The sequence below is a fragment of the Periophthalmus magnuspinnatus genome, chromosome 21 (genome assembly GCF_009829125.3).
Source record: "Periophthalmus magnuspinnatus isolate fPerMag1 chromosome 21, fPerMag1.2.pri, whole genome shotgun sequence".
In the NCBI taxonomy this organism is placed as follows: Eukaryota; Metazoa; Chordata; class Actinopteri; order Gobiiformes; family Gobiidae; genus Periophthalmus; species Periophthalmus magnuspinnatus.
The window spans coordinates 18,607,023-18,634,674 of NC_047146.1; the positions used below are offsets into that span (position 1 = coordinate 18,607,023).

Below are 27,652 nucleotides of genomic sequence, written 5' to 3' on the forward strand. Positions count from 1 at the left end.
GTGTGCCATTTCAGGGGAAGCAGAAGCAGACCAAACGCACCACCACCTTCTTCCAATTCTGTAATGCAGACTCTGGGATCCTGCTGTGCACAGATGTAGCTGCCCGTGGTCTGGACATCCCCGAGGTGGACTGGATCGTCCAGTATGACCCGCCTGATGACCCTAAGGTCTGGTCCCACTCCTCCTGTAGTTTACTGCCAGGGTGGTGTCTGTTAGCTGATGCTGCCTCTAAAATGCCCTATAATGTTTTGTCAGTTATGTAACTGACTGGACAACGTGCTCCGTGGGTCCATACATCTTCAGGCTTTTTTGATATGTTTTATTCAATATGAAGGTTGTTGCTAATTTTCATGAAATGCCTCACTTGCTACAGGTTCCAGCAGAGGGCGCCTTATACCTAAAATGGAAAAAGCAGAACATGCACACATAGGCTACATTATTTTAAGTTTTAAAATGTGCTAAGCCAAGTGTTCTGGCACATTCACTTGGGCCAGACTCTGTACCCTGACAAAGCATGTGCTGTGTGACAGGAGTACATCCACAGAGTGGGCAGAACAGCCCGAGGGATCAACGGCCGAGGCCACGCCCTGCTCATCCTGCGCCCTGAGGAGCTGGGATTTCTACGCTTCCTCAAGCAGGCCAAGGTACCACATATACAGGCACATATACACAAGCCATGGTATCACAAACCTATAAAATAGAGATTCTGATCACACACTCGTTGACACGTCTTCAAACTACTGGTTTTATTACATTTCTGGGGGAAATGTCATTGGGAAGAGTGGCACTGGCACAGCATTTCCTGGTAGCTTGCAATTCAAACCGGCATATTCTTTCTTGCGTCCATGAATGGATTTATTAGTTACATAAACTAAACATTAAACATCACATGTTTAATGTCATGTCACATGTTTTATTTATTATGCCTAAAAAGGGCTTTTATATTCCTGATAAATTCACTACTGCATTACTTTTTTTTTGTCTTATCCAGGTACCGCTGAGCGAGTTTGAGTTTTCCTGGAGTAAGATCTCAGACATTCAGTCCCAGGTGAAGGCTCAGTCCTCTAGTGTTACTCTGCGGTGGTGGTGACCTCTGTAACATTAACCCTTGTCCTTTCTGTCCTCCTGCAGTTGGAGAAGCTGATCGAAAAGAACTACTACCTGCACAAGTCAGCCCAGGAGGCCTACAAGTCTTACGTGCGGGCCTATGACTCTCACTCGCTCAAACAGATCTACAGTGTCAATACCCTCAACCTCCCCATGGTGGCACTGTCCTTTGGCTTCAAAGTGCCCCCATATGTCGACCTCAGTATCCTTTCATTACTGTTTTTAGTTATTTTTCTGATACATATTCGATATGTATTTGTTTCTTAGATTTTTGGTTTGTCTGGTAGAATCTATGGGACTTTGGTAACATTGTGTGTAGTTTTGGAGACATCTGACCCCAAGAGCCAACTAACTCAATAATCGTGGCTATGTTTACATACACCCCAAAACCTGATACTTTTCTGATTTCTGGACCTTTTAATTTTGTGTGTGTATATGTGTATATGTGTGTGTATATATATATATATATATATATATATATATATATATAATATATATATATTTATATATATTAATATATATATATTAATATATTTATATATATTAATATATTTATATATTAATATATTAATATAATATAATAAAATGCGGCTTATTTATAGAATTTTACTGGATAACGGCCCCTGGGGGGCGCTCTCTAGCTGTAAACGTAAAAGTGAGTCAGACGTGGGGAAAGATTCTGCTCTGAAGAATTCACTAGTTTTGATTTTGAACGATCATTTTGCGCATCATGAAATGGATATGATGCAGTTTTTAAGATAAAGAAGGAAATAGAGCAGGGGTCGGCCTTTAACACGCAAAGAGCCATTTGGACCGACTTTCCACGTAAAATAAAACACTGGGAGCCGCAAATACTTTTTGACATCTAAAATGAAGATGACACTGTGTATAATAATAATGTAACGGAATAATGTAGGTTTTATTTTCACGGACAAGCCTTCTACACGTGGCAGATAAATATGGCAAAAATAACTAAGTGCATAAAAAATACAACTCAACAAACCGCTGCATCAGTGTGAGCCTGCGGAACCTGCGGCTTATATTCAGGAGCGGTTTACATATGTACAAAATTGATTTTCTTTTCAAATTTAGCTGGTGCGGCTTATATTGAGGTGCGCTCTATAGTCCGAAATTTACTGTGTGTGTGTGTGTGTGTGTGTGTATGTGTATATATATATATATATATATATATATATATTATATATATATATAATGAAAATGATCTCATCCTCACCCTCTGTGGGTGGTCTCATCCTTTTTTTTTTTTTTCTCTTATCCCATGCTCCCTTATCAGAGGCCTGGGAGCTTGAGGCTTCTGTGCAGTATCTTTGCTCTTCCTAGTACTGGGCTAATACAAAAAAATAAAATTTTTCATTTTTTTTTCTTATGCAGTAAAACTTGTCACATGATCCTTGGTCTGGGTCATATGGCAAAAAAATGTATGACTCTTAGACAGCTTTAGTTGCATCTTCACGGTAATATAAAGCTATTATTGCACATGTCATTAAGCCCTAGTTGAGACCAGCGGTGTAGAGCTGGCGCTCTTCAGAAGGCTAAATATTGTCTTACTTTGTATTTATTCTAAAAAGAGCCACTGTATTTGACTCGTATGTGGCTATCACCTGATGGAATGGTTGATCTCAGTATTATGTTGTCCCCCTTGACCGTACCCTCTCAGACGCTCACAGCAGTAAAGGAGCCAAGCTGCAGAAACGTGGAGGAGGAGGGGGCTTTGGATACCAGAAGTCCAAGAATGTCCATAAGGCCAAGATCTTCAAACATGTCAACAAAGGCAAAAGGGACCAGAGACAATTCTCCCGCTAGGACTGTCTCCTGTCGGACTCTTGTCTCCTCTTGGACTTATTTTAAGAGCCTTTGGTCATATATACACTTTGTTCCAATTTGTCAACTGTAAAGTATGAAAATCCTGTTTTTGATGTATAGAATACACATTTCTAACCAATCTCTGACTGATCTTTTTAAGGAACATATTATTCAAATTTTTTATTTCTATTTTAACCATGTTACATTGTTTTTCATTTGTCATAATTGGAGTTGTATTTTGTTTCATTCACGTTTGTTTCGTTAATCCAAAATAATTGTTGAGCTCTCAAAAATGCTCTATTTGCATTTGGCTAGTTTTGTTGTCATAGACAAAAGTGCACTTCTGTGCAGTTTTAAGCCCATAATCCATAACTGGACTCATTCTGGGGGCAAACTTTTCACAAGGAACGCACGTCTCTATTATATCATTCATGGGATTGTTCATTTCTGTTGTTGACAGCAGGGGGAGCTCCAGAGCTTTCCTCATTGGGAAGAGGGTAAGTTTTAGAGTTCTACTTTCTTCCCATATGTTACATGTAAAATATATTTGAATGATAGTTGTTGTTCTTTCATAGGTCTTTTCCATGGAAGAACAACATGGAAAAATATATATGTACACAATGGAGCTCAATAGTGACAGTCCATCCCCTGGTTCCAGAAGTGAAATTTCCCCTTCATTTTTCAGTCTTATGTAATTTTACATATAATCTTATGTAAAATCTGCTTCTGAAACTTTATAAAGAGTTAAGTTATTAAAACATTTCATCATGCATTTTATATGTGCGTTTTGAGCAAACGCTTTAAAGACATTATCCTCTGCGATGCCTTTGAACTCTTAATGTTTTAATTCAAAAGTCTTTGGGGAAAATCTATGGAAAATTACTTATGGAACTAGAGTGGACTTCGAAGGATGTGGGACTGGTACATAAATGTTTCTAACCAGTCTGACTGCAGTTTTATTTCAATATCACCTTCAAAGAGTCTTCAGGCTTAAATAGCTCAGTTCACAGCACTCAAGACAAAGAACAAATATTCAGTGCAATTTAAAAATATAGTATTTTAATATATTATGTTTAAAAAAAATATGTTTTGTCCCTTTTGGGCTTTATAAGACAGGACAGTGTTGCATGAAATGGGGGTGAAGAGCAGGGAGGGCATTCAGCAAATTGTCAGGAATCAAACTCCCAACAACTAAGGGCACAGAGTCTGTCATGTGTGCTGCTCTTTATTTACATTTTGGATGAGGATTAATTCCCACTTGTAGTACATACTGTTGTGTCCTTGAGCTAATCACTCCACTCCTGTTTCCTAGTGTGAATGTAGACTGATCAGAGTGGCAATGGCCTTTTCAGTGTTGTGTCCAAGATGGCACTGTGTCAAACCTTTTATCAAAACATTGGAAATAATCTGTAAAATAAAGCAACTAGAATAAATGATTTTGACAAGAATTTTATGGCGTTACAATCTACATGACTCTTGCCAAAACACACAGGATCGGTTCAATCGTTCATCATTTACAAAGAAACCACACAGTTCAATTTAAATTACAGTAGGCAGGATCGGATTAACTTCTATGTACAACACTAAAAATCCCAAAATAAAACAAAAAAAATTAAAAATTACGGTCAATTTGGTGTAAACATTTTATGCTACAAAATTAAGAGACATAATCCTTCGGTATATATTTTTCAGAGGTGTAAAGTTACAAATACTCATGTTACTTAAATTGAGTTGATTTTTTTGTACTTGTAGTTGAGTTTAATTTCCATATAATCGTAATTTGCTACATTTAAAATCTAGAGTTACTGAGTACAGGCCAAGTCCCAACTGTCCAAATGCACTGCTCTGATTGGCTAGAGCTTGATGAAAAAATTAAGTTTTGTTTAAAATCCTGATCTAAAATGTGTAGTAAAAATACGTACTTTATATCCTAAGTTCAAATTTGGCAGCTGTACTTGTTGCCATGTAGCTGTACTTTTACTCTGCTTAAGTATACATTTTATATTGTCTGTTGTGCTTTGAAATCTGAAAATTGTGTTTTTGTTTTAAAATGATAAATTGTAGACAAGATTATACAAAAGAAATCAAATCAAAAACAATTGGCAGGATTGCGAATAAATAGTTAGAACTTACAAAATGATGTCCATCATATAGAATAAAAGTTCATAGCAAGTCCATTCAATATTACATTTGAAAACACAATTACAATAAATTAATTCATATTTAATAGAAAAGTGACACAGTATCCCTTTAAGAGAGAAAGGCAAGCTGGGTTTAACACCTGATAAAATATGGTATTTTCCTAACTGTTCATTGTGTAGTTGAAAATATCCAGTCCTCAGATCATTACGTTCAGTGAAATCTTTCTTACAGTAGTCCCATGATTACATGCAGTTTTTAAAATGACATGCTCAGAGTAGGGCTGTAATTTGGTTCTGTAGACCTGCATGTAAACCTCAGTGTCCATATTGAAATACATGAGAAGTGAGGACCCCTGGTGGTTGGTGGTGGCACTTGTGGTTTTGTTCTTCATCAGCTGTGTGTGGGAGGAGCAGCATTCAGGTTCAAGTCGGTCCATTTATCGTAGTCTTCATATTCTAACTTCCATTATGCTTCTGCTGATCACCTGTGGGTAGCAATAGATAAAGTCATTTCCTTGAGCGAATGCAAAGGTATGTTAAAAGTGCACTATGTAACTTCTCTGGCAGAGGCTCCACCACCTGTTTGTCTCCAAGGAATGTTATGTGATTATCACCAACTTAAGCTACTTCTGGCAAAATGGAATTCCAGCCTCATTCACTAGTGACATTTCATCGAATTTAACCTGCTCCAGGCCTTTGTAAATCATCTCTAAACATAAATGACAACATATTTGCAATAATTATTCTCAGATTAAAAATGAAATTGCTTAAACAATTTTAGTTGTACCTCCTGATTTTATTAAGTGTGAAAATGCTCCTGTCCCTGTCTTTAATTCAACTGGAGGACATATTTATTCAGACAAGTTGCGTTTCCATCACCTTGTGTTAAATGTGCATTTTGAGGATTGGCATTTGTGACGTGAGATGGAGATGCCAAATTTGCAATTAGAATCCTTAGTCTGCATTAAAGTTTATACGCTCGCGTCAGGTGGATTCTGATTTCAGCGCATAACAGTTAAAACACATTTTACATGTGTGGAAATGCAGTTTTACAGTCTTTATTTCTGCTGTGTATGTATAAATTCCATTGCTTTGTGTGAAAAGTTCCACAGTATTGTCTTAAACTTATCTGTTTCCATGGAGACAATTAGGTGGCAGCACCAGGCCAAATTTTTAAATTAAGGCATTCTTGAACGTTATATCATGTGACCTCAGCCCATCCACCTTGTTCCAGACGTTGCCACTGGTGCCACTATTAAATAAGTATAAAAACTGCAAAGACGTTTTCAATCCCAGAGAACTGTTGACTTGTGGGTGGACATGAACATTTTACACAAATCAACCTTTTTATAGTTCTCCACTTAACCAGAAGTGCCAGCGCACTTCAGCAGCAGTCACAAGTGGAAGTGGGCAGGTGGAACAAGGTGGATAATCGCCATGACACTGTGCTCTAAAGTCATCAGCTGCTGTAGAAATGTTAGAAATAAATACAAACAGGTACAAGGACATGTGTGGGCCACTAAAGTTTCACATGCTTCCATTAAAACAGACACAAAGCAGTTTGAGAAGACGCCGCGTGCAGTGAGGAGAGCAGAACAAGCAGATCACATCCACAGCATTAGTGAGTCTGAAGGACCAAACACTCCACTGGCCACAGACTGGACCTCTGCACGGGACATGGGACAATGGTATTTTAATGTGGGACATTAACCTCAACTTAACATACTGGACTCCATTTTAAGATAGATGACAACTGACATTACTGACAATATTGCTGAATGAGTAAGGAGTTTCAGCTTCCTGTTTATAGGCGTCACCTTGAGGACTTTTCACTATTCAAATTATATACTTTTTTATTTTCAATTTTTAATCGCTATGGCAAAATTTGTCATCAGTCTGAAAACTCATGAATAGCTTGAGTTCATGTTCTAAAATTTTAGTATTTTAAAACTGAAGAGCAGGGGCCATCATGGATTATAAGAGATCATAAAGATAGACACTTTAGATCACCACAAACTGTTAAAAATGTGAAAAACTGAATTTGTTCACTTTAAAGACAGTAAAAATCAGCACCTTTAAATTGTAATACAGTGAGCTCTTGGGTCTAGTCAATAGAAATGATCAGGTTCAGCATTTGCACATTTACGTTTTGGATATTTCATGGCAAAGTACAATGTAACTAGGAAAATCTGGCTCATGCCCCTGTCTGGAAATAAGATATCACATCGTAGAATCTGAAAACCACCTATAATGATACTTTGCAGCTGATGTCATCAACATTCCCTGGGGTGTGAAGTATGTAGTAGGCATGCTCTGTCTGAAGCTTTGTTAGACTGACTTACAGACTGTGTTGAAATAAAGCTCTAAGTCAGTTCTTTCTGGCCTAACTTGAATCAGCCAACAGTTTTCAGTTAGTCGCTCTCACCTTTGTGTTGAAAAATCAATCACCTAAACAGAACCATGAACACGTGCATTGATCACAGACTCCTGAAAATATGTTGTTCCATTTTGTATTTTTTCTTAAAACTTTTTTGGCAGTGTACATTGTGTCACCATGGTAACTGAAGAACATTCTGCCACAGAGAGTCATGTAGAACACCCCCAGTGTGATGTCACTGCAAAGTATCAATAAGAGAACTAAACATGAGTGATTCTATGTGAGGTACTCTGGTCCAGTCTGTGGTCTCACACACAGAGACACACACAGAGACACACAGAGACACACACACAGACACAAGCAGCTGCAGTGACCTCAGTGGTCCACTCTGGAGGAGGGGGGGCTGGGAGACACTCCCCAGGGGGCGCCGTTCAGCCTCTTTCCTACACCTGGGAGGGAGACAATCTTTAACATGGACAAAAGTCTACTCACAAGACTTATTCACATTAGGAAATTTTGTGTATACTTTATTGTATTAAATATAGATAAAAATACAACATTTCAGGGTATATACACGCTTAAGCCAAGCCAGAAATCATCATGGAGGTGTCATTGTTTTTCTTTGCTTTGGCTGTAAAAGTTTGGCGTATATCATAAAATATTCAAGTTCCTGTTGTTAAATGAATTTCTAAAATCTCATCATCATCTCCAGTAGGTATGACCAGATTACTTTTTGTGTGTTAATAAGAACATCTGGACTTTAAAATTCCTCTGTACACAGCTCACCGTTGTCTTGGCAGCTCGGCTCTGTGGTCTCCCAGTTCATGGCTTTCTGCACGGCCTTCTTCCACCGAGCAAAGCGGTACTCACTCTCTGACAGGACACAGGACACAAAAATGTTCTCGAATTAGAGTAAATGTCTACTTGAGTGATATTATTTTCAAGTAGCAGTAAAGTAGTGGTTCAAGTAAAAAGGTATTCGGGGAAACTACAACTCAAGTAAGAGTAATTTTAACTGTCTGGGTGTGATATCTGATTTATAATTTGACATTTATGCATTTGAAAGAGCAAAGGACTGGAAGGATCTGGAAGGACCAGATTTTGTGCATTACGTAAAGGATAGAAGCAAAAATGACAAAAACTTAAGACCCAATCTGACTTCACCTTTGAAACTAGCAGCTATTGTGTTTAGCCTCAGGGGCACCACCATAGAGCTAGTCACTGTGTCATTTGATGTTGTTTTGTATGCTCAGAAATTATTATACATTATTACTATTATGTACTATTATATTGTACTGCTGTTCCTGTACTTTGCGTAAAATTTCCACATTGTGGGACAGGTACTTGTTCTGCCTCTATCATTACATTACACATACTATAGTACTGTGATCTGTGAAATGTGATACACCTGTATTGTCTACAAGTAGTTCCAAATAAGCAGTAGCAGCAGTAGTAGTAATAGTACCAGTAGCAGTCATAGTAGTAGTAGCAGCAATAGCAGCAACACTATTAGTATTACAACCAATAGTAGTAGGTATAGTAGTAGTAGTCTGTGTAGAGGTCTGATCCATAGCAAAAGACGAAGTTCTCAGAGTGATCCGTACTCTACAACACAGAGCTCGAGTGGTGCCTACAAACACAGAGGGAACAGTGAAGGAGGAGCAACATGTGGAGAAAGCCCTCTCTGCTTGTGGATATCCAAAATGGGCCTTCAGTAGATCTAAGAGAGCTAAAAAACAGGACAACGGGGATTCTGAACCCAGAAGGAAAGGTGTAACTATTCCTTACACAGTCAGTGTGTCTGAAAAACTTCAGAGAATTTTCAGGCAGTTTGAGATTCCTGTCTTTTTCAAACACAAACACTTTAAGACAAAAACTGTTTCACCCAAAGGACAAAACCCTGAGCCATAGACAAAGTAATGTAGTCTACTCCATTCAGTGTAGTGAAGAGTGCAGTGAGCGTTATATTGAAGAAACTAAACAGCTACTCCATAAGAGGATGTACCAACACCGACGGGAGAGTTCCTCTGGACCCCAGTCCACTGTACATCTCCATCTCAAAGCCACTAATCACTCCTCTGAAGATAGTGAAGTTCAGATCTTAGCCAGAGAAAAGAAATGTTTTGAGAGAGGAGTTAAAGAAGCTATTTTTGTTTGGAAAGAGAATCCTTCCTTAAACAGGAATGGGGGCCTGAGACATAACCTCTCCCTCATCTATAACACCATCCTCAGACCCAGAACAATGAGAACAATTGCAGGGTCGTTAAAGGCTGAATAGGATAGTTTCAGCTGAAACTGGAGACAATAGCCGTTTCCAGTTTCAGTGTGGTTAGCCCCTCCCTTAAGATAGATATAAGGCAGTGTCCACCAGCAATCTGACCAGAACTGAAGAAGAGGTTTGGATGAGCAGGAAAACGTCTTCACTCCTACAACGATTTGTCCAGTTGACAGATTTGAAATTCGTCTTTTGCTATAGTAGTAGCAGTAATAGTAGTGGTAGTAGAAGTTGCAGTAGCATTTATAGTAGTAGTCATAGTAGTAAACAGTAGGCGTAGTAGTAGTACAAGTTGTAGTGTCAATAGCAGTATTAGATGTTATGGTTGTAGTAGTTATAGTAGTAATAGCAGTGCTAGTAGTTGTAGTACTCATAGAAATTGTAGATGTTATTGTAATTGTAGTAGTAGTGGTAGTTGGCAGTAATAGAAGTCATGGTGGTAGTAGTAGCAGTAGCAGCAGGTACCTTCAATGTTGATCTGCGGCTCGTACGTCTCCACACTGACCAGGGGCAGTTGCTCTGGGCTCAGGTTCCACACCTCCACCCCCTCTGCTGCGCCCGCTGCCATAGCCGCCCCCAGAGCCGTGGTCTCCGGCATGGACGGTTTCACTGGTACAAAGACACACAAGAGACTAGGGTTGTCTAAAGTATCAAAAATCAGATATTAATCAATACTAAAACTAGTATCGAGTCTATTCCTTATTATCAAAATCAAGTATTTTAATATCATGAGAACACTACAAGAAACAGTAAGTATGCATTGTGATCTACCATATTATTATACGAGTCTGTACGGGAAGCCTTCACAACAGGAAAATTATTGTTACTACAGAGATTTTTAGGATAAAAATGATAAATGTCACATTTATATACCTCTTTTCCACCTTCAGACACTCAAAAAATACCCATTCACACACTTTCATACAACAGTTTACGAATACAGTGAGGAGAGATGGGTCAGTGTTTTTCCCAAATACAGTAATATTCATCTGTGGGATTTGAACTGGCGACCTTCGGTTCAGAGGACACACTCTACCAAGTTCTGGCGCCACACAGGATATAGGGGAAAGGGGAAAGTTGTCAAAACAAAACAACAGCTACTAATCGATACAAAAGCTACTATTTAAACTAGATAGTACTATTCAAGAAAGGGCCCTATTTTAAAATCAATACTTGCTCAAATTACTATCAGACCTAGTGTACGACCTGATGGTAACATTGAAGACTGCTATAATGTAATAATCAAAATTGTATATTGTTTCAAGTATTAAGCATTTCCTTAGTATTGAAAACAAGCTTGAATTTGTTGGTACTGTGAGGCAGGGGTGATCCTAAACTAATAAGTTACTGTGTAGTATTGAGACTTTGTATGGTGGTAGTAGTAAAAATACTCAAATGTATTATCTGTATGTAATTAAATCTGGTTTTGCAGCCCCATGCAATGTCCTCTCCATTTATAGAACATCACTTGACCAGTCAGCGCTATCCATGGGTGTGACAGAGATGAAAAAATCAGCACCGTTACCATAGCAATCAACAATTCACAACTAAATATTATATCTTTTGTAAGGTCAAAAGTCCTCAAAATCTCACTGAAACTTAATTTTTAGTCACTTATTAGCAACAAAAATAAAATAAATACTTAAAAATAACAAGTCTAAACTGTTATAAAAAACTGTATTGAAACTAAATGCACTTGTATTGGACCATAACTTAAAGTAGGGACAACATTTTCAGTCTACCCAGACAAGACAAACATAATGAGACACTTGGCATGTTCCGTTGGAGATAATGTTTGTTTGATGTGGGACAAAAGTCATGGATTTAAACAGGCCAAAGTGCAGCAGAGAGAGACAGAGAGAGACAGAGCAAAGATAACCACTGTGTTTTCATACAGAGGGACTCAGTAACTCAGGACACTGGCTACAGCAGCATATCACCAGTGTGTGGAGTGAAAGAATAATCACTAGTGCAGGCTTTTCACAATAATTACTTATTGTTCAATACATGATCGATGGAATCATTATTTTAGGGGGTCAGCATTTATCGTGGGGACTTTTTCTTTGTACTAGTGGGAACTTTTTATTAGTTTTTTGAACTATGAGCTGAAGAGGGTTGAATTAATAACTTATTATAGATACAAATTAACTACTAAATTGCTTAATTTTTGCTGTTTATTTATAAAAGCTCACGGTTTATATTAATATTGTACATTTAGAATGATTACTTTGGGAGAATCCTGCTTTAGAGTCACTGCGTCAGTGACATGAATTAGTCTCATTATAAAAGTTTATCGTCTACTTTTTCCTCAGCAATATATTGCATAATAAAATGTGTTATCATTTAGGCTTACTACAGTGTAACTATTTGAGATGCTTCTACAAACCCTTACAAGCATTACATATTATCAGACCCACCCACAAGAGTGCACACATGTGTTCAGACTCACCCACAGCTGTACAGAGGATGTCGGCCTGCAGTTGCATGAGCAGCCTGTTGGACGTCATACCCCCGTCCACCTGTAGCTGAGACAGCTCCACCCCACTGTCCAAGTTCATGGCGTCCACGATCTGAGACACAGAGTCCACAGGGTTCACATACACCACTGTGTCTCTATATTGCACATGTTCAGTATGTGTCGAATATGTACTAACATTGTGGAGAGTTTTACCTCTCTGGTCTGGAAGCAGACGGCCTCCAGAGCTGCAAAGGCCAGGTGATTTCTGTTTGTGAACTGTGTGAGTCCACAGATGATCCTGCCAACACACAACACATTATACAGTGTATGTGCTAACCAGGCTGTTATCAATGACACAGTAGGCTACATGAAGTGTCTTGCCACAAGACATTACATTGATTTTAAATGCAAATAAAAGTTGACAATAGTCTCACCCTCGTGCACTGGGCTCCCAGTAGGGGGCATAGAGTCCTGAAAATGCTGGTACAAAGTAACAGCCATAGGAAGTGCCTGCAGCGGCTGCCAGCTTTTCTGAAATCACACCAATAAAAGAATACAGTATAACCCCACAGTATGAGTATATAGCCTGGATATAATCTATAAAGCTTGTACCGATATCATCTGAGGACTGCACGATGCCCATGTTGTCCCGGAGCCAGCGCACCACAGCTCCTGCTATGGCCACAGAGCCCTGAGGGACAGAGACCAGCTGTTTAACTTGGCTGATGACTGAGGGATGATGCTCAACTGTAGTTATGTGGACTAGGTTCATAGAGTTGAAGATGCCACAGACTTTATCATTCTGCAGTTACCCAGCAGAGCACTGCATTACAAAGAGTCAGAGGAGCTATTGTTGCCGTTATAGGCTACATTTTCCCCTTTCAAAAGATAATCATTTGTTTTAAACTATTAACAGCTAGGGCATGACTCCTAATTTTCCATCATTCTGAAACCCATGGATATTTGACGTTGACCAATACCAGTCAGTAGAGATTTGTTGTCCATGCTTGCAGAGTGGTTAGCCTACCTGAGACTTTTGTACAACCTGCTCCTTTTGATCAGCCAGGATGGTGTGGATCTGACCAGATTGTTTAAACAGCTGTGACAGAACTCTTACTTGAAAACATTTGTGTGATATTCTACCACCTCTGTTCGACCCCAGACTCACCTCAAGAGCATAATGTGCTGGTTGGTTTTTGCCCAGTTTATAGGCCACAGTGGTAAGGAGGCCGTGCTCCGACATCAGGGGCTACACAGCACAACAACACAAGAAGAGAAATACAGTATCTGAATAAACAATATCAATAAATGTACAGTTAATTCCCAGAATAACTGCAAAGCTAAAATTTGACATCATAGTCCCAAATCAGTGTGCACACATTTCAAGGATCAAATATTAGAAATAAACGACACCAAAAATAGTCAGGAAATTAGATACTCATTTGAACAAGTATCAATACTAAAAAAAAAAATACTGCTTAAAATAGGACAACAACATGGTAATAATTATTATTTTGTGCTGAAAATTCCACTCTTATCTGTTTATCATCATTGTGGTATTGAAAATCAGTGATGAATATCAAGCCAATTCCTTAGTATCGAAATCAAGTTTGAAATTTGAGTATTGTGACAACATTACACCCATTCACCTTAGTTCCAGTGTTCCTCAGCAGAAAACATCCAGTCCCATACCTGAACATGGCATGAACATGTTAAAATCAGGTGAATAACTTTATCTTTCACAGAGTATTATAAACACTATGTTTCATCCTCTCTTACGTGTTTTTGGCCTGGCCCTTGCTGAAGCACATCTGACCCACCAATGCCGCAGACTGGTCTCCCAGACACTGGAACACACACTTCAGCTAAGTAAACAGCACTCATATGCAATAACACTGAGTAATTGGTAATTGGTATTTTTTTGGCCATGTAAATGTACTATCATTTCAAAAGTGAATGTGTGTGCATGTCTCAGAATCCAATCCAAGAAAGATGGAAATACAGTAGTGTGTGAGGGAGTACTTACCCCTGAGATGGGCACTCCAGCCAGAGGCCCAGCGCTCTGAAAAACAAAAACACAATACAAAGTGTTTACTCTGTGCTGCAGATGGCTCTAGAAAAGGTTAGTGCTTATTTAGATTTATCATGATCAAATCGAAATCACAATTTGAATGGACACAATTAGGAAATCACACAGGCTGCGATTTCTGAAGTATCACACAAACCTCCACAAACTACAAAATATTTGTCTCATTTAGCCTAAATTGCTAATCCTGTAGTTTAGATCTGTACAAACATTTTAATTGCATATTTCTTTTCTCCTGCTGTTCTTGAACTATGTTTTGCAAGACTGGAATTAGCATTTATCTTATAACCAAACTTAAACCAAAGTAAGTTCCTAGTTTGTGAACTGTGTTCACAAACGATGGCAATAAAAGTCTTCTGATTCTGATTCTGATATCTTGGGAGGGCCTGAGATCTTATCATTAATCAGCGAGATAGCACTGAAGTAATCATTATATTACACTGTATAAAATCAGCTGTCAGATTTCATGGCCATATAACCACAGGCTTTCTCATCAAGAAACATTTATGATTGTTGTATTATCCTGAGCACATCTAAGGAAAGTGGAATTTTTTTAGCGCATTGATCTCACCATGTAGCCGTAGATCTCCGATGAGCTCCGGACTCTGGGAAGTATTTCCATGGGGACGTCAAAGTACCTAAAAACAACACCAGAAGAGAAAATAAAGCACAAATACACGCTAAAGGTTTAAGGACAGACAGAGCAAAGACTTGTTTAAAGGAACTGTATGTGGTCTGTCTCTGTACTGTGTTAAAGAATGTACTACAATCACAGCAGAACCTGCAGATGGAGGACACATACAAGATTTTAACATTCTCAGTGTATGGACAGACCATGGGTCATGTGAAAGCTCAGAAACTGGAGGGTTGTTGGGGTTTAGGTAGTGACCATTCGGATCAGAGAGAGTCCTTTTAGGTTTTAACCAAATGTATTTCAGCACTGGAACTGGAAACCCAAATGATAGACTGACGTGAGGCTCATTCTGTTTTCTGATTGGATAATCTTCTTAAAAAGCATATATTTTTGCATTTAAGAATAAATTAGCATTACAATAGTTGTCAGTAAAAGTTATATTTGATTTGAATAGGTTTAACCTCATATCTGGAGACACAGTTAGGTCATCTTTTTGGAATTGAAAATCAAAAAGAAATTCATACCTAAATGAATATATAAATATGTTTGAAGTTGTCTGGCTTTATATACTGTATTATTCATGTTTTAACCTCTCATTTCTTCCTCCAAAGTCTCAATTCAATGAAAATTTGATTCATTACATAGCCATTGTATAAATATATTGCAGCTTAAGTACTAAACACTAATCAGAGCTGTAGTAGGTTCTATAAAAAGTAGAGTAGAGTAGAAGTAGTAAGCATAGTGCTGACCTGCAGAGCTCGTTATCCCAGCTGAGAGAGTGGATGTTGAAAAGCATGGTGCGGCTGGCATTGGTCACGTCTGTGCAGTGGACCCCTCCATTTCTGCCTCCGGTCAGACACTGCAGTCGAAACAACACAATTATAATCAACAAACTCTGCTAATGTCTAAGGTGGTTAGATTACTCAAATGTGTAAATGAAACTAAATTAAACTCCAAGGAAGCAACATTTTCAAAGGGTTAAAAACTCTCTAAAGTAACATAATATTTTTTTCTCAAATGGTGAAAACTTTGACTAATTGTTATCTTTATTATATTTTAACAGTTTACTAGTTTAGTTGCATCTATATCTCCATGGAAAGTAGTAAGTGCCAGACACTCCACTAGAAAGGTTACATAGTCTACCTTTAAATACGATACTCTTTACAGACTAAACTACAATAGTGAAGCCTGCATTCCTTTAGCTGAAGCAGGCTTTATCAGGTGCTATTGTAATTATATCTGCAGATAACACATGCATGATAAACCCAGCACTAATGAGGTCTTTATTTTTATAGTTAATAAGTGGGTTTACATGTCCATGACAAATACAACAGTCAGCATTATCACTTTGGTTCAAGAGCAATAGAAACAGTCAAATGCATTACCCTGGTGTTAAAAGGTGGTTATATTAAACATTAGACTGTTTAGACTGTAGTTTGTTTATAGGTATAAAGACAGAGCAGTGCCCACATTAGCATCACACTCCCAGGGACTGTAGAGGATTTCAGTTATAAAGTATCAATTGTCTAAAAAGGGACATAGTTGAGGCTAGTTGCTAGGATCCGTCTCTGATGACACATACCCAGATTATCCAGGAGTCCACAGTCCCGAACATGGCTCTGCCGCTGACCACCGCCTGCTTCACCTCGTCCACGTTGTCCAGCAGCCAGCGCAGTTTGACCGCACTGAAGTATGTGCTGATGGGCAGGCCTGTCTTATGCTGTGGGGACACAAACACTGTTCAAAACCAGAGCTACTGACCACCGCAAATTGTACAAATAGAGGGTTAAATAATGTGATGGGACATGGAGGGATGGACTTGGAAAATTCACAATCCTACCTTCAGCTTTTGTTTTATTATGACTGATATGTTTAGAAGAATTCTGTTCATAATGCACTTAAAAACTGCAGGAGAATTACCATTTGAGAGAAGACTGAAATAATCATTCTCTAAATAAGTGGTGCGAGCGGGGGACTACATGACTGTGCACGAGGACTAACTAAAAGAGGGACAACGGTGGACAGGGGGGCTTTGGAAAATTATAATTTAATATGGCTATTAAAATTGGTTATATCACTAAATTAACATACTGTCACAGATAACAGATCACAATTCAAAACAGTGATCCAGTGCTTCTCTGTAATGCAGCTCTAAAACAGACATTTTCCCAACCCACTCCTTCTCTTGGTCAACCTCAGTTGTGATCTGAGCGAGTGACAGGTGGAATAAACCAATCACAATTTTAAGAGTTTTCATACCTCTTAAAATGTATGTCATTCGTCACATTGTCCAATTTATGTTAAGGTAGAGTATGCAGCTTGCAAAAAATGACTACAACCTCATTTCTCATTCTTATATGGAAGGGCATCGCCTTATGTGAAAGCTCAGAGCCTCCAGGATTCACTCACTGAGCTACAGAGGCTGCACTAGCACTGATTAACGATTGTCTGCAGGTGCTGGGATTTAAGTAGTGACCGTTCAAATCACAGAGGCATTTTAGGTTTAAACCAACTGGATTTATACAATGGTTCTGTATTGCAATATAACAATACAACTACAATAGACTCAAACTCAAAACCTCGCCCTGACCTGGCTCCCATGGTGAAGGAGAGAGCGGTGATCATGTGAGCCCACAGCACCCTAAGGCACAGGGCAAGTGCTCGCGAGAGGGTGTGAGCACATTCAAACTGCATGTCCTACTTTTGTGATGAAATCCAAGACACTACATGGACTGAGCTTGCTGTTGTCACCAAATATAGATTTCAGACCTGGTGAATTCACAAATCATGGAACAACCTAGTCTGTGTTGAATGCGGATAGGTTAGGTTTATTTATATGCCACTGCACAGGTTTTGCTTTGTAGTTAATTAAAAAAAATCATCTTTTAAATATTCAGCACAAATATTTTCAAGCCCTGAAATTCAGCAGTCAAAATTCGCAGTGAAAAAATTTGCAGAAAAGATCCAAGATGCCAAGGCACAAGCGCTCCATTGTGTGTGACTGAGGAGGACAGAGGACATTTCCTATTGGGCTTTCTCTTCAGTGGGCGGGACTTAGAGTTAAGGAACCAAAGAAATGAGATTTTGATGAGGCTAATTCTGACCAGAGTTGTTCCTTAACAGCATTTCCTGGTTGTTACTAAGCTAGATCGACTCACTTAGGATCAATTGCTTAGACCTTGGCATCTTGGCTCTATGACTGTGCTGAATATTTAAATGGTTAAATTATTTTACTTTTTTTATTTAGAATTTTTAAACCCTTGAAATTCAAAGTGAGATATTCATTGGCATTTAAAATAAGTCTGATTAAACAAATTATCTTTCATAATTTTTTGACAGATCCCACATTTGCACTTTTTAAACTTCCAGCTATAGGGATTTTTGCTGCTTATCCCCAACACTGACCAAATTCTGCCTTAATAATAACATTTCTAGACTTAATAAAATGTGAAAGGTCATGTGACTTGAGTTGTGGCAGACCATGCACCGTGCCTTACCTTGAGATGGTTCTTGTTTCGTCCTGGAGCTTTGCTGATGAGTCTCTCCACTGTGGACTGAGTGCGCAAGTCCAACCACACTACACACAGATATCAGCTGATAAGCATGGAGCAAAAACTCAGACAAAACTTTAAACAATAACCAGAATTACTGAGTCTAGCTTGGATGTAGTCTATACAGTACAAAACGTCACATCTGTCTCTCCAATGTGCTAAACCTTCCCAAAGTTTGCACAACTCCATCTGCATTTTCTCCTCTTTCTTTGGAAAAACAAACAACTGATAAATACTTCTACCCCACAGTGTTTTCTGCTGTGAAGAGGGAGACTGCAGATATCACATACAACAGGGATGACTCTTAAGGTTTACTTCAGCAGATTATAGCCCCTTTAGTGAGATGATGGCGTGCGGCTGTTACCAATGGCGTTGTAGAGGGGCTCTCCGGTCTCCCTGTCCCACACCAGGGTGGTCTCTCTCTGGTTGGTCACTCCGATGGCTGTTGAGAAGTAACACGAAGTCAGCAGGGTGGGACTTAGAGTAACTATATGCAAGTGCTAAGGCTTCAAGAGACAAAATAAGCGTTTAATGTTGAAAACTGTAATAGCCGTAGAATTTTGAGACTGTTTTTAAATTCCAGTTCAGACGGCCTGATTAAAAAAACAATTTAAACATAAGCATTTACTCAGACCATGAAGACATTTGATATATTTTTACATTTTGGCATTTTGCTTTTGAAATCCAGTGGTGTGCAGACCTTTGATTCTGGAGATGTCCACTCTGAGCTGGTGGAGCTTCTCCCAGGTTCTCTCCATCACCTGGTACACAGACTGCATGATCTCTTTTGGGTCCGCCTCCACCCAGCTGAAACACACAGAGCATGGGGTACGCCATCAGAATCTGCAGCTCTGAGGAAGATGGACCATGTGGAAGCAACTGTCTGGGACTATCGTGGTTTCTCACTCGTGGAACAAAATCAGGTATGTTGTGTTTAAATTATTACATTTACCACAAAGTATGTATTCAACTGTCATAATAATAAATTGGTGACAATATTCTAGATGCCCAACCAGTCAAATAGAGTGGAAAATATGTGCCTAACCAAGGAACACAACAGTACTCAGATAAAATATGACCTACTCCTACGTGTGCTTAACCCACTGCACCTCTGCCTGTTTCCCAACCCTCTTTAATAGAGAAACTGCTGTACTATGCCAGCCCCACACTGCCAGCTCAGTGTTATCTTGGCCTATGTCATCAGGGGTATAATACTCCCTACATAATGTCTTGAGGGTGCTGGGTCTCTTACAGATGGTAAATAAACTTCTCATACCTCTTCTCTTCAGTTTTCATACTACTACAGTTCACTCTAGAACATTCTTATACAGCTAATGTTTTGTGTGCATTTCCTGTATCCTCCCTGTATGTGATAAACTCACCCTTCTTTGGGGAAGCTCTGGGAGATCTCCACCTGGTGGTGACTGACCACTTCTGCTGTGCGTGCATTGAACACCTACAACACACAACAGACAAATGTCATTTTTCACTCATTTTAGCATTAAGGTATATTAATAGTATTGTTCCGTAGAAAAGTGCAATGCTTCCCATTAATACAGGAGACTATGGTGGCCCCCCACAGTCTCCCCCATAGTCAAATTTTTTATGCTAATATAGTCCAGGTTGTTTTTAGACTTTGTTGCTCATTGTATTATCATGAACTTACAAAAGAGACTGCACTGGTCAAAAATGGCCAAATAAAGATTAAATATAGGCAAGTGACATTTATACTCCACAAATTAAATTATTCAAATCAAAATAATTAGTCTAAACTAAGTCTATAGGAAACACTGGAAATGTGTCCCCTGCATTTGACCCATCCTTCAGTGTAGCTGGGGCAACCTGTCTGAAGCAGTTGTAATTGGTTAAAAGTGATCGAGGTCGTCAATAGGGATGCGCGTTACATTTCAGTTGTTACATTAATCTTGCAGATAAAAGTGCTGCAAGATTGTGTACACATGTGGAAACTGTTTACGTTTGGCTTGGACAAAATAAAAAGGGTTATGCGATAGTGAGTTTGTAGTCAACCTCACAATTATGTGATAAATTCTGTCAAAATCTCATGATGTCTCGTTCTTGTATTGTCTTGTGGAAAATGTGTGTCGTCCCATCCCTAATTTTAGTCATTTATATTCAAGAGTCCAGTTCTTGGAAAAGAGGGGGGTGTACTACAGTGTCATCCTGAGCCGAGCAAAGGATGTCAGCACTTGTGTGATTAGGTAATAGGATAAACACAGCCCCTCTGACATCAGCGCTGGAGCAGACTGGAGCAGAGACTGAAGCAGATAATCTAGCGGCTAAAACGGTTATGGTGATTTGACAGTTTTAAGACATTTTGTCCTATACTATGTATTATTCAGGCTTTTTATTAAAGTATTCCTAGAGTTCTGTGCATTGTTTTTTTACCTGTCAGAAATTGAAACTTTTAAGCATACTGTTTTATACAAATTTCCATTGTTGCAGGCAAAAGGTGTGGGGCTTTGCACTTAATCACATTTCAATGAAAATTTTGTTGTTAAGATTCTTAAAGAGGGGGTATTTTACTTCTATGGACTATTATCTGCTAACACATATTTAGGTCATCGTGTTACCTTCTATTGTTTTAAAAACGCTATATTCACTGAAAACAACATATTTACAACTTTGCTCTCCACGCTAAGTCACTCCCCTTTCTTAGCACTTTCACAACACAATCAGCGTGCATCCCACTAATGAAACTGCATGTCGCATCAGGTTTGTCAAGTTCTAGTGTATTGTTTTGTATCTTGTTTTTGTACATTTATGTAAAATGGCCGTGCTGGAGCATGGGTGGCGTAGCTTTGTGGGCTGAGCTTTGAATAGGATCGTACCGCTAACCCTAAGGAGGGTTTGAATAGTGCCACAGAGAGAGATCGCCAGATTATGCAAACATGCATGGATGACATATAAAACCTCTTCAGACATGTGAGGTGTCACATACAAAAGCCATTACATTAACAACACATAAACAAGGACAACAAAAAGTGTCAACTCTGAATTAAACACACTGATCATTACACTATAATTGTGATCACTTTCTTCCATTAGCAGCCTTAGCTGGGAACAGAGTGAAATTGTTTTGAAATAGCTCCAGCTTGTTTAAGTCAACTGAGAATTTTAATGAATAAATCATTCATATGAAGTATTTATGAACACAGCCAGATGGACAGACTGCTCAGCACTAAAGCACTTTTCTCTATTTCTATGATGAAAGAATTGAAAGTTGTTTTATATGTCGTACTACAGCCCACAGCAAATCTCCACTTGGGGACCATTAAGTTTATCTCATCTTTTAAATTAGTTCAGCGTTTCTTGCTTATAACAGTATGCAAGGTTTAAACTAGCATCTTTGTACGTTAGGGACAAATGATTCATTTACTGAACACACATAATTTGAAAAGAATTTGATAAAAATTTGTAAAAAGCTTGATAAGTTCGGACTGCCCAAGTTCAGTCTAGACAGACAGAGATAGTGAACAAACGGGAGGAGGAGGAGAGACAAATATTAACCTTAAAGAGCAACTCACAAACTCTATAACCTCTGAGCTCCATAAAGACTGGACTCCTATGAACTCCGAAACACTTCCTTTACTTCACAACCAGATTAGTACGAAATGTGTTCTTGCTCTAATGCCAGGATATGTAACTTCTCCAAAATAAACTAAAATAAAAGCATGTTATTTCATCATGGATGTTTTTATAGCACTGAAAATCTTAGAAAGACATGTGTCCTTATTGTGAGCTGGCTTGCATCTCCACAAACCTGACTCTTATTTGGCCTGGAGGAGGGCTTTCCTGCTTGTCTCCATGGAAACGGTGTTCCTTTGGCTATAATTTTTCCACAGTATGGCATTTAACATATGTATTTCCATGGATGAAGTTCTGAAGTATGATTTTAACTTTCTATTCCCATGGAATCATGCAGAGGGACTCCAGAAAGTTACATACTGTCACTTTAACAGTACTGGTAATCATGGTTTGACAGATATTTGTATTGAAGGAGGTACCAAAAGGCAAAATAAAAAAATAGGGATGGGTCATTTAAAATATTTAAAATACTGATATCAATATCAAATATTGGTCATGAGTCTAAGCAGCAGGTCAAATATCGGCTGAACTAAACCCAACCTTAAAAAGGGGGTATTTTACTTCTATGGCGTATTAATTGCTAACACATAACATATTGAGATCACCATGTTACCTTTTATTCTTTTGAAAATGCTAAGAATGCATTAACATATTTAATTACCGTATTTTGTATTTGTGAAGGCAGAGTTTTGACAAAAACAGTCTCACATTACAATCAGCATGCATCCCACTAATGAAACTACTGCACATTGCATCAGGTTTGTAAAGCTGTAATGTATTGTTTTGTATCATGTTTTTGTATATTTATGGAGAATCGTCGTCTGGGAGCATAGGTGATGTTGGCTTGTGGGCGAAGTATTGCACAGCATCTTACAGGTAACCATAAGGAGGGTTCAAATAGGGCCCAGGACAGATTTGTAAAACACTCAAACATGCATGGATGGCATCTAAAACCTCTTCAGACAATGTTAAAAAATGGTAGAAAGCTCAAAAAGTTGATTTTGCATGAATATTTGAGTATAGCCCAGCCGAGCACACGTATATGAGCGACTCTGTTTGATAGGAGCTTAGTGACGACACTGCCAAACAAGACAAAGGTCTAACTAGGAACTCAGTGATAAAGATCACTGGGTCACAACTCTATTAACTTTATTCAGCCCCGCCCACTTTTGCTGTAAACGCAACTAAACTGAGCTTTGTTTGTGGTGGCACTTCCAGTAAGTGAGAATCCCATTCATTTCAATGGAGAATTTGGGAAAAGTTTTGGCACTAAAATATGATATAAAGTAGTGTTGTTTTGTGTAAAATGTTCTAGGTTCATGTGATCAACAAGTCAACACTGCACCAATTCTCTGTGAGGCTTTAAAATGGCTTTGTAGAACTTATTTGCTGTCATGATCAGTAATCCCATGTAAAATTATACAACCGGAATGACGAGGACGCAACGCCCAAGGCAACCTCCGGAATAAGATGAATACAAACAGAGCACAGCATTTATTTCCATCATGTAATCATTTCAACAATTCATATATTCTGATTCTGAAATACCACATTGTGTGTATTATTCAACGTTTTGTCCTTCTATTTACAGTAACTTCAAATTATAAATAAGATGTTACGCTTGGCATTTCACGATAACACATTTTGAAGCACGATATATTGCTACAGAGATATACAGTACTATGATAACACAATAATATTGAAACTACTTTATGCCCTTGACAGAAATACAATAAGACAAGACAATACTGGTAAACACTTTAATAGACAGTATCATTCAAAAGGCCTGAGCTGCAACAGATAAATAGCCAAAGGAACCAATAATTAGCCACAGGAGTTACTTTTCCACCCTTTTGCAGCTTATTAATGTTATTTTCTTAGTAAAAAAAACACTCCAAATCTCCCCAGTAACAAATAAAATGTACACATGATAAATACTGAGCCCCAAAGTATTTTGTTCCAGATTTCATATATTGAACAACAAGTAGTGGGGTGTAAGACGGGATTTTAAACACAAAGATGAATGCAGAGGTCAGGGCACTGTGTAATAAATCATCCATTTTATGCTTTAAATACCTGCATTTGTAATAAGTCACCTTGTGTTATTCTGTTGGAAATTATTACCAAAGCAAATGCAAAGTACATTTTATATGCTGAATTTCTGTTTCTAAGGAGTGTTGTCTGATACCACAGTGATAATAAAAACACTCTTTGATTTAATGTTGAAAATCACATTGTACTGTCTAAATAGAGTATTTTCCTTTATATTACTATGTGGTCTTATATTTGTTCTGACACAGCTCAAAATCATTCTAAAGCTCTTCAGGAAAGGTTCAGTTCTGTCCTGTGAATGTGATGTTTTTAGTAGGATATCAGTATCTAGTTTTGATACTAGTTTTAGTATTGATTAGTATCTGATTTTTGACACTTTTGACAACCCTTTTTCCAAGTCCAGTAAATCCATTTGGTTTCAGAGAGAACTCTTCATTTTTTCTAAAAATCTAAAAGAGCGTATTGTTCAACGGGATACTTTTATATAAATTATTTTGAGTATTATTTGAATCTTCATACTAAAATAGAATAAGCTGATTAAACAATGTGCTCCTCCACATTTTGTTTATATTAAACCTGACTAATCCACAGTCACATGACTTTCTGTCCCTTTAAGATAGAAGCCTCCTCAGGTTTGCAGTTGCTACAGTGAATCCTCTTTTTGTAAGATCCACTGACAAAGTCTTGTGTCTTTTGCTAACCTCAAGGTTTACTATCTCTGAGTTTTGTAAGTCTGCTCTAAACCGGTTTAGTGAAACAGAAAACTCTGAGTTGTTTCTCTCAGGGTAGATTAACCCTGAGTTAACACTTAAACCCAAGAGGTATTGAATCTCCTTTGTGAAACTATATTTATACAATTATACACTTTCCTTGAAGGAATGGTAGTTTTCATACTGGCCCATCATCCCCTCTTGGGATAAGGTGGCATTATTGATTTTTGCAGAATCAATCAATTTATATGATGTAAATAGCATTTTTGTGTTGTCTGCTTTTAAAACGTCAAAGCTTCACTTAATTTATAAAGCCCAAATCCATATCTGAGTAGACATTTTTTGTCTTATGTAACAACCTAAATGTTAGAAAAGACTGATTTAAATGTGTCAACCTTTGTGCTCATTATCTCTTGTCCAAAAAATGTTTGTCAACTGGGTAACACCTTCGATAAGTCCTTATAAAACTGGTTCACTTTAAACTCAGCACCACAATGAAGCCTCAGCCTGTCTCAGTGATATTTGAAAAGATCCTGCTCAGGTTTAACCTGGCTCTTTGAAAGATTCATCCTGCTTTATTCTGTACCCACCCTCAAAACTTTTCAGACGTCAATTGCATAACGGACATATTTTTGTAGAATTACATACAAATTATATTTACTAAGAGCAAAGGAATGACCTTAATGACAGGAATCGTTCATTGTAATGTGGAAATACTGTAAGTTTTACAATAAGCACAACATCCTAAAATGTTGCAAAATATCATTTGAGTAATATGTCATCTGAGATTTAGTGGTGGCTGTTTTTAAACGTTTAAACGTTTTGAAGCACGATACATAAATTTGTCTTACTTTATTCAAGCAAGACAAATGTATGTAATGTATGTAGTGTACTTTTTTTTCATTCAGCGACTATAAATATAAACAAACATATTCACACTGTGTAACTTCACCCAGTTGACGTGTTTTACATCCAATTCCTTAAATATTTTAGGGCATCACTCAAACAAGACCCTTTACCCCACTACTACAAACAATTTACATATGTGTAATTATTAAAGTTATGCATAAATATAAGTATCAGTCATGGGGAGTATTCCACCTGATGGATCAAAACCTTTTCACTTTTTAATCAAGTGAAACGTATCCCTAGTTATACAATCACCCCCTTATATGTAACTACTGGGGTGGGATCATGCCCCGTGAACATACATGAAACTACAAGCCTGTAAAGCGCATTACAAGTGTAAGGCATTATTATTATTACATGAAACTATTAAATGTCTGATTCACTCTCATTTCGCTGCAGCGTGACATAACTAGCCTAACTCGTTATTTACATTCCTCCTCTTGCTCATCAGATCAGATTTCCTCAACTGTTGCTTATTTGCTTTATTTCCATAGTTACCAGTCTAGTACGAATCAAAACGTGCTCAAATATGTTCAGATTGCGTAAGTTCACCGATGCAGCTTGATGCAAACTCTAAAATACGTGAGTGGGCTACGTGTCAATAATCAGACTGACCCAGTGACATTCAGCGTAAAAATGAATGAGGCTAAACTCACCAGGAACCGGGTCGAGCTCGTGCCCTGGTCAATGGCGGCCACTAACGGCTCCATAGTCCCGCGGTAGTCCCCTTGAAACGGGTCCGAACAAAGCGCTTTCTGTGCCTGGACAAGAGAAAGGACACGGGACAGTGGACAGTGCGGTGGTGTTGGTGGGATTGTCCCTCGCGCCGCGCTGTCAGGACGTACGGACAGGAAGTGTACGCAGGGGCCGGCTGAAACTAGAGAGCGGATTGGTTTAACGTTAGAGGCGTGATGCGTCTCTGGCCAATCAGAGCGCGGGGCTGATCACTATGGGCGCGTGGCGTTTCCAATTTCTCGTGCCTTGGCTCCTAACGTGCAGCTCCTCGGTTGTTCATTAATTCCGCCCACTGTGGAAAAAATAAGGGGAAAAAAATGTAAAGGCTTTTGGTTCATACTCGCATGAGAGTGTGGTTGACAGCTGAGGAGTCGAGGAGTAGGAGGCTTTGAGGGGACAAGTGAAGAGAAATGGGATGTACCCGATGAATAAAAAAGGAAAAATGGAAAAGAAAAACTAAAAACAATAAAAGAAATGTGTTTATTTTCAAGATAGCTGCGTTTTGTTTTGTTTTTTTTGTTTATTATTATTATTATTATTATTATTATTATTATTATTATTATTTTATTTTATTATTTTTTTTTTTTTTTACCAATTTCGTACATACTTATATTCTTATTTGGCTCTGCTACTTTTCAAGTTGGCTCTGTCCAAACTAGTGGACACCTGTTTCCTTACTTCCTGTTTCGTACCAAAGTCTATAAATAACTGTGGGCTTTGTGTGGAATCTCCCTCTGCGCCACAGCACAAATATAAACCACCTACAAAGTCAAAGAGTAACTGGAGACCACTGAGCAGATAATGATAAGTTAGTTTCAGAAGTCTACCAGGGTACAGGGAGAGTCTTTGTTAAATATCAGCAAATTTAGCCATAAAAATCGTGCTTCTTAGGGATTACGAATTAATTGCAAATATAACTCTTTATTTAGCCTATCATCATTTAGATATAAATGGTTATCTTGTTATGTGGTCCTTTTGAATTGTGTATGTGGAGTTTCCAAGTGGAGAGATTGTAGATGAATGGAGCCCTCTGCTGGTACATTTTGCACACTGCACCTGTTATTTTCCAATAGGAGCATCAGTCAAGTATCACTTTGAGCTTTATTAAAAAGAAACCACAAAAAAAAAAAAAAAAAAAGATGGTAAATTAAAGGTGCACCGTGCAGCTTTTCGAATGAATGGTATGC

The 27,652-nt window shown here is 38.3% G+C and overlaps 2 protein-coding genes across 3 annotated transcripts in view; one reads left to right on the top strand and one right to left on the bottom strand.

The window, feature by feature from the left end:
• Nucleotides 1-27,652, top strand: part of ddx18 (DEAD (Asp-Glu-Ala-Asp) box polypeptide 18) — a 125,128-nt gene that overhangs the window by 6,605 nt on the left and 90,871 nt on the right. The window contains exons 10-14 of the mRNA XM_033987511.2: nucleotides 15-167; nucleotides 531-644; nucleotides 992-1,048; nucleotides 1,132-1,309; nucleotides 2,786-2,930. Coding sequence (XP_033843402.1) covers nucleotides 15-167; nucleotides 531-644; nucleotides 992-1,048; nucleotides 1,132-1,309; nucleotides 2,786-2,930 — 647 coding nt within the window. The remainder of the gene's footprint in view (nucleotides 1-14; nucleotides 168-530; nucleotides 645-991; nucleotides 1,049-1,131; nucleotides 1,310-2,785; nucleotides 2,931-27,652) is intronic.
• On the bottom strand, nucleotides 4,369-26,564 carry LOC117389789 (glycerol kinase-like). Of its 2 annotated transcripts, XM_055230351.1 has the most exons (20): nucleotides 26,387-26,564; nucleotides 19,836-19,909; nucleotides 19,154-19,260; nucleotides 18,818-18,895; nucleotides 18,400-18,479; nucleotides 16,485-16,622; nucleotides 15,652-15,761; nucleotides 14,840-14,906; nucleotides 14,209-14,244; nucleotides 13,962-14,029; nucleotides 13,832-13,874; nucleotides 13,351-13,431; nucleotides 12,795-12,873; nucleotides 12,617-12,713; nucleotides 12,396-12,480; nucleotides 12,174-12,294; nucleotides 10,190-10,333; nucleotides 8,236-8,322; nucleotides 7,824-7,898; nucleotides 4,369-5,557 (listed from the first exon to the last, which is right to left on the bottom strand). In XM_055230351.1, the coding sequence occupies exons 1-19, from the start codon at nucleotides 26,438-26,440 to the stop codon at nucleotides 7,825-7,827; spliced, it is 1,623 nt and encodes a 540-aa protein (XP_055086326.1). In that variant the 5' UTR covers nucleotides 26,441-26,564; the 3' UTR covers nucleotides 4,369-5,557; nucleotide 7,824. The 2 variants fall into 2 exon arrangements, with proteins under 2 accessions (XP_055086326.1, XP_033843407.1); XM_033987516.2 differs by lacking the exon at nucleotides 7,824-7,898.

What these genes read in the sequence shown, in the direction of transcription:
- LOC117389789 (XM_055230351.1), bottom strand. Translation starts at nt 26,440, where the DNA reads ATGGAGCCGTTAGTGGCCGCCATTGACCAGGGCACGAGCTCGACCCGG. An exon ending in CAGAGCTTCCCCAAAGAAGG is followed by an intron (nt 19,261 to 19,835) that starts GTGAGTTTATCA and finishes TGTGTGTTTCAG; the next exon opens with CTGGGTGGAGGCGGACCCAA. An exon ending in GCCGAGCTGCCAAGACAACG is followed by an intron (nt 7,899 to 8,235) that starts GTGAGCTGTGTA and finishes TCTCCCTCCCAG; the next exon opens with GTGTAGGAAAGAGGCTGAAC.